The sequence below is a fragment of the Sinocyclocheilus anshuiensis genome, unplaced genomic scaffold, assembly GCF_001515605.1.
Source record: "Sinocyclocheilus anshuiensis isolate Anshui unplaced genomic scaffold, SAMN03320099.WGS_v1.1 scaffold1581, whole genome shotgun sequence".
Lineage (NCBI taxonomy): Eukaryota > Metazoa > Chordata > Actinopteri > Cypriniformes > Cyprinidae > Sinocyclocheilus > Sinocyclocheilus anshuiensis.
In genome coordinates, this window is record NW_015540988.1 from 158,331 (window position 1) to 164,474 (window position 6,144).

The following is a 6,144-nucleotide window of genomic DNA, read 5'->3' on the forward strand; positions in this document are numbered from 1 at the left end:
ACGTGTTCTGATAATAATAGCTTTCTAGGACTAAACATTATTTGGATAATTGGTAAAAAAAAATTTAAAAATAAAACAATTTAAATATCTTAACCCTACTGTTAGACCTACCTGAAAAACTAAAAAGCAATTTATTTAATTCAAAGGCCTGTCGTTATTTTTTATTTGTGCTATCATTATTCATTTCTTTATTTCTTACTTTATTACATTTATTATAAATTGGTCTCTTCAATAGAAATTAGCCTACTGATTTCCACCATTGATGGACAAAATTTTTTAATAATATTAAAAATATCTGTATGACATTATATTCTGCAGTTCTTCCCTGTTGTACCGAATATCTACACTTTTCAAATTATCATATCGAAGTTACAAATTCAAATATTGTGACAAAATTAATTTTGTAGGGTGCCACAAGTTTGTTAAAATTTCCAAAGGGTGCCGCGACTAAAGAAAGGTTGGGAAACACTGCATTAAAGCACCACTGGTACCTTAGCACTGATTTTGATGGTAGCGATGTCTGCAGCCTGGTCGACATCCTGGACCGTGGCGTTGTAAGTCTCTCCATTGGTCAGTTTAACACGAACGCCACGCTTGTTGGCGACCACATGGGCATTGGTCACTATCAGGCCATCGCTACTTATGATGAAGCCAGAGCCATTCGAGATGGGCACCTCACGGCCAGAAAAGGGGTGTCTGAAAAACACAGCATATAGTATTAGTCACAATACCCAGCAGAACTGAAACTAAACACCTAGATGTCAGATACAACCAGTTCACAAAGAATGAAAAAGTCCCTGCTGAGAAAAACAACTTAAACAAGCCTAAACTGGTTTGCTGGCCTCCAAGTCTAGTCAGGGTGGCTAGTTTATAAGAAGGGTTTGTCAGCAGCTTGACCAGAATGCAAGACTCCTTTAAACCAGCTCAGAGACTCGTTTTAAGCTAGTTTAAGATGTTTTCAGCAGGACTAGAACACAGTTTCGTTGCATTTTTGACAGACTCACCGCCCAACGATCTCGATGTAGACTACAGCAGGTGTGGACTTCTCAACCACATCCGCGATGAAATTATACTTGTACCGCGGGCTGTCCGGTTTAAACGGGGAGGCACATTGGACCGTCGGTAGTAAACTGTCAATTAGCAAATGCCTGACCGCGACTGTCCTCTGTAGGGCATCTTTATTGTCCTCGTCTCTTAATGAATACAATGCTGCTGCTCCGAGTCCCAGTCCAAACGCGGCTGCCAGGCGAGCGCTGCGACCGCCGCCTCCTGAACTCCGGCGTGAAACTAGCGTTACAGCTCCTGCTTCATGTTCCTCTTTACCTGAAGAGGAGTTAGAAAAGTGTCCTAAAGGCCTTACTGTCATCACATTTGGCTGCCGACTGCTGTCCCGGAGACATCTCGTGATTGTCCTTATGAGACATCTATTAACATGTGATGTTGCCATGTTGCATCAGATCAGATGTATCGTAGAAAACATTCAATCCCGATGGAAGCAGGACATCACTGTGTCAAACACATTATATATTAGCAACAGTTCCTGTGAAAATGTATATAAAATCTTCTTTAAATATGAATATGTGGTTAAAATGTTCTTCACATATGCTTGTCGAGGCGCGCCTGTCCAGTCCTCGGCTCTTCTTCTCCTGTAGGGTCGGTGTCTCGGTGACTGTACCGGAAGCAGTAGTTGGCCAACGCGTCTGCGCATGTAAGGACTAGTCTGAGGAGCTCAGGGTTGCCAAGTTCGCGGTTATCCCGTGAATTGCGTAAATGTAGGTTGATTTTTCCCGCGGTTTAAAGAGGTTTGCATATTGCATAGATTATCGACTGAAATTAGTATTTAGAAATATTTTACATTCTACCAACTCTGCCATGAGTTTTTTTCTTTACCTTAGACATAATGTAATTTCTTTGATGCAATGTCTTTATTATATGAAAACAGATTATTTATGATTACTACTAGTTATTTTAAAGTTTAAATTGTGTAGTACATATACTAGTGACTGTAAAATACGTATTTTAGGTATGAGAGTTGCATATGCTGAGTTTTGATATTTGGATAGAGTCATTGGGCTTGTTGGTTTTGTTACACACACCTGGCAACCCTGTGGGAGACTCCATCTGACAAGCCACGCAATTCGTACATTTTTGTCTAGTGTGACAAGTAAAACCTTACTAATCAGAAATATTATGTAGATATGATTAAGTGATAGTGTAATAAATGCAATTGAATTATTAAATATCTTTGATTAATTTGATGTCAAACTCTTGCTGAATTTGAAACTCTTTGCTGATTTAGAACTGCATACTAGCATACTACTTTTTTACCATATCGTTATATAAAGAGTAGTATGCTATATTATTATATTTTTAGAGTAGTATGATATGCAGATCTGAATTGAGCATCTATTTCCCAGGTAATGTAAGATGAGGTAAGAATGTAAAAGTTTAAATACAATTCATGGATCTATTATTCAATTTTATGGATAAAAATAAATGATCTTCAGTATTCATATTAATAACCTATAAAAAAAGTGCATTATTCAATCTGAAATAGTAACTGTTGCTATTGTGACATGCGACACAAGGATTGTGAATATTTAAAACAAAACAACAAAAAAACCACGGGAAAAACCCAAAAATGAAAATTCTGTCATTAATTACTCACCCTCGTGTCATTTCAAACCCGTAAGACCTTCGTTCATCTTCGGAGCACAAATTAAGATATTTTTGATGGAATCTGAAAGCTGTCTGACCCTGCATAGACAGCAACGCAACTGAAATGTTCCCAAGTCCAGAAACGTAGCAAGGAGATCTGTAAAATAATCCATGTGACATCAGGGGTTCATCTGCAATTATACAAAGCTACGAAAATACTTTTTGTGCACAAAAGAAAAAAACAACTTCATTCAACAATTCGTCTCCTCCGCATCACCCTGGTGCCATTTTGGAGAATATCAGCTGGACGTAAACAGCGTATGCTGTTCTGTGACGAATTGTTGAATGAAGTCGTTTTTTTTTTCTTTCATTTTTGGGTACTAACCCTTTAACGTCATGAACAAACTAAAAACACTCGCTTGCTAGCATGTATAATGTTTAAGTGTTATGGCTACATTTTGTGGCACTTCAATTATTCTACATTTAAGGTAATTAGAATTAATTCAGCACACACTTACTGGACATTTGTTTTGCCATTTTTAGGTGTAATGACATTAGTTGGTGCTTTTACTGTATTAACTATTTTGACTAGTGAAGACCTTCTTAAGAAGACAGTCCTAAGAGACTTTAGTATATTTGAGACATTTTGAGTTCCTCACATATCACTCACTACTTCCAATGACTCTCTCATAATACTTGCAGAGGGTCAGAAAGCACTCATATGGATCAGCTTTGAGAAAAACATTTTTTTTGTCCATACAGTTTAAACGATGACACTGACAATATATATTTTATGTACATTGTATGTATTTTGGTTTTTGAAGTCCTTATTGCTGAAATGCAGTCCGTTTGACAACACGTCCTTCTTTATCAATGGCAAAGTTGTAGTTTTTCGGGTTGTCAAGAGCCTCTTCAATACGCTGATCTAGATTGTCCGGTGTGATGAAGTCCTTTGCCTCTTCCTGAAATAGAGATGAATGCAGGGTGAGAGAGGGGTTAGGTCAGGGCTGTCCAAACTCGGTCCTGGAGGGCCGGTGTCCTGCAGAGTTTAGCTCCAACCCTAATTAAACACACCTGAACCAGCTAATCAAGCTCTTACTATGCACAGAAACTTCCAGTCAGGTGTGTTGAGGCAAGTTGGAGCTAAACTCTGTAGGACACCGGCCCTCCAGGACCGAGTTTGGACAGCCCTGGGTTAGATCGTAAAACCCCAAAAACCCTATCTAATCAAATATAATAACATGAATAAAGCATGTCATCCTTTTCAGAAATGTATAAAATATCTTGTTTGTAAATTAATCAAATAAAAATACTGCAACACAAAACATGACAGCACTACTCATACATAGTTTAAGTTTGAACAAAATTTCTGTAAAAGCACTCACCTGTAGTAGAAGAATTTGCCTTTCTTTCTCTTTAATGTAGCTCTCCAGCTCTTGCTGGCGTAAGATGGCTGCTTCTCTCTTCTTCAGCTCAGCGGCCTCAGCCTCCTTCTGCATGCGTTGCGCTCTTGAAGACCAGATGGTACACATTAATTTCAAACAGCAACGAAAAGCAAGTATATCTGACTGCATCCCTCACCACCATAAATCACATCACTACAAGTTACACCCCCTAAAACAAAAAAGCCAATTAGGGAATGTCATCGGAGCCCCTAAAGGGGGAGTAAATTAACTGCAAATTTTCATGTATGGGTGAACTATCCCTTTAACTGCCATGCACAAATCTTTTGCAGCCTCATGGGATAATCAAGTGCCCGTTCTCGCCAGATATTGTAGGTCATCCAAGGACTTTTTGTCTACCGTTTTATGAATACTGTGAATTCAGACATACTACTCTGTTCACATAGTGTTTTCAGCTCACTATTTTGGATGCAGCTAGAACCTTCTTACAAAATGCCCCTCAAGTATCTCACCTCTAAATGACTCACCTTATTTTACGCATTCTGAGGTTTTCAGCATCATTCAAGGCCATCAGTGACCGATGCTCTTCTGCCTCCCTTTTAGTTCTCTCCTCTGCCACGGAACCAACCTCCTCTTCATATTTCTTCCTCAACATCTGCTCCTTGAACTCAAGTCTACATGCATAAAATGTTCAGATGTCAGCTGAGATTATGTCAGTCTCAAACTCAACTGGCTTAAGTCTCAACTGTGATAATAAATAGTGTGAGCTTGGTAATCAGAAAACCAGATGTATTCACTGGTGACTAGACATCATAATCAGTCAGGAAATGGTTTAATGTCATGTAGTCTTACCGCAGGGCTCTTAAGATCAGATTGTATTCAGTGTAACGCTCCTTTAGTACAACCATTTCTACTGGATCTACGGGAGGGGGAGTCTTGATCCGTCCCAGTTTTGACTTCGCTATGGGGTCTGTGCGAGATTTTCTTCCCCTGACAGTTTCGACCAAAACAGCAGTACGAGGAGAGAGAAGACGGACGACAGGAGTATGACACCTCGATAAAGCCCGCAACATGTTGAAGATTAAATCTTATTATGATTAACCTTACGCGTCTATGCAGAACATACAGTCAACCCCTAAAGGAATTAAGGAATATAGTATAGTATTATATAGTAACAGATTCCAGCATGGCTACATAACATCGAGCATCTTCACTAGGCCGCCATGTTCTTGAACTTTAACCACGGAAGATGTTTGTTTTACTCGATCCACAGTCAAGGCTGAGCTGAACGCAAAGCGCTCTCTACTGCCGCGCGCTGGAAGGAAGCAGACCTGCGAACAAGGGATGGGAATTAGGAAATTAACGATTCTGTTGTGGAGCTGAACGCAAAGCGCTCTCTACTGCCGCGCGCTGGAAGGAAGCAGAACTGCGAACAAGGGATGGGAATTAGGAAATTAACGATTCTGTTGTGATTATGATTTATTTGAACGATTTCGGCTCCTTAACGGTTCCATTAACCGTTCTAGCCTGCGTCGGAAGAAATATTTGAAAAAATGTTCTAAAAAGCGGCCTAGAGGCGGCATAACCGAGGTAATAAGGTAAGCATCCGTTGGTTAAAAATACTAAACAAACAACAATTTGGTAACGTATTCCTTTTTGATTAAACAGCGCTGACAAAAATGCATAATATAATATATTTACATAAAAAGCCAGTCATATGAACAGCCAGTATACATGGTTGTTGTCTCTGTGGAAGCACATTTCTGCCACATAAGAAGAAAAAAAGCTTAGGTCAATTATAATTATGACATAAAAAGTCAAAATGATGATCATTATTATGACATAAAAACCAAAAACTATGACATTAAAAGTCGACCACTTTGGTTACGTCATATTAAAACAGTTAATTATGACATAAAGAGTCAAAATTACAACAAACTGACAATTAAGACATGGAAATATATAAATAAATAAAAACACTGTCATAATTATGATTTGTATGTCACAATTTACACTTTTAAGTTACCAAATAATGTTTATATATATATATATACATATATATATATACACTGTATATATATAA

At 38.4% G+C, this 6,144-nt stretch overlaps 2 protein-coding genes across 2 annotated transcripts in view; both read right to left on the bottom strand.

Annotated features, from left to right (window-relative positions):
* The window catches only part of LOC107690150 (serine protease HTRA2, mitochondrial-like), a 4,991-nt gene extending 3,282 nt beyond the window's left edge, over nucleotides 1-1,709 (bottom strand). Inside the window, exons 1-3 of the mRNA XM_016488387.1 lie at nucleotides 1,601-1,709; nucleotides 1,005-1,506; nucleotides 492-696 (exon numbers count right to left, since the gene is read on the bottom strand). Coding sequence (XP_016343873.1) covers nucleotides 492-696; nucleotides 1,005-1,447 — 648 coding nt within the window. The 5' untranslated portion in view covers nucleotides 1,448-1,506; nucleotides 1,601-1,709. The remainder of the gene's footprint in view (nucleotides 1-491; nucleotides 697-1,004; nucleotides 1,507-1,600) is intronic.
* Nucleotides 1,710-3,071: 1,362 nt separating this feature from the next.
* Nucleotides 3,072-5,318, bottom strand: LOC107690153 (28S ribosomal protein S26, mitochondrial-like). The gene is made up of 4 exons (XM_016488392.1): nucleotides 4,914-5,318; nucleotides 4,589-4,735; nucleotides 4,044-4,167; nucleotides 3,072-3,620 (listed from the first exon to the last, which is right to left on the bottom strand). Exons 1-4 carry the CDS (start codon nucleotides 5,132-5,134, stop codon nucleotides 3,486-3,488), a joined length of 627 nt encoding a protein of 208 aa, XP_016343878.1. The 5' UTR covers nucleotides 5,135-5,318; the 3' UTR covers nucleotides 3,072-3,485.
* Between the last annotated feature and the right edge of the window lie 826 nt (nucleotides 5,319-6,144).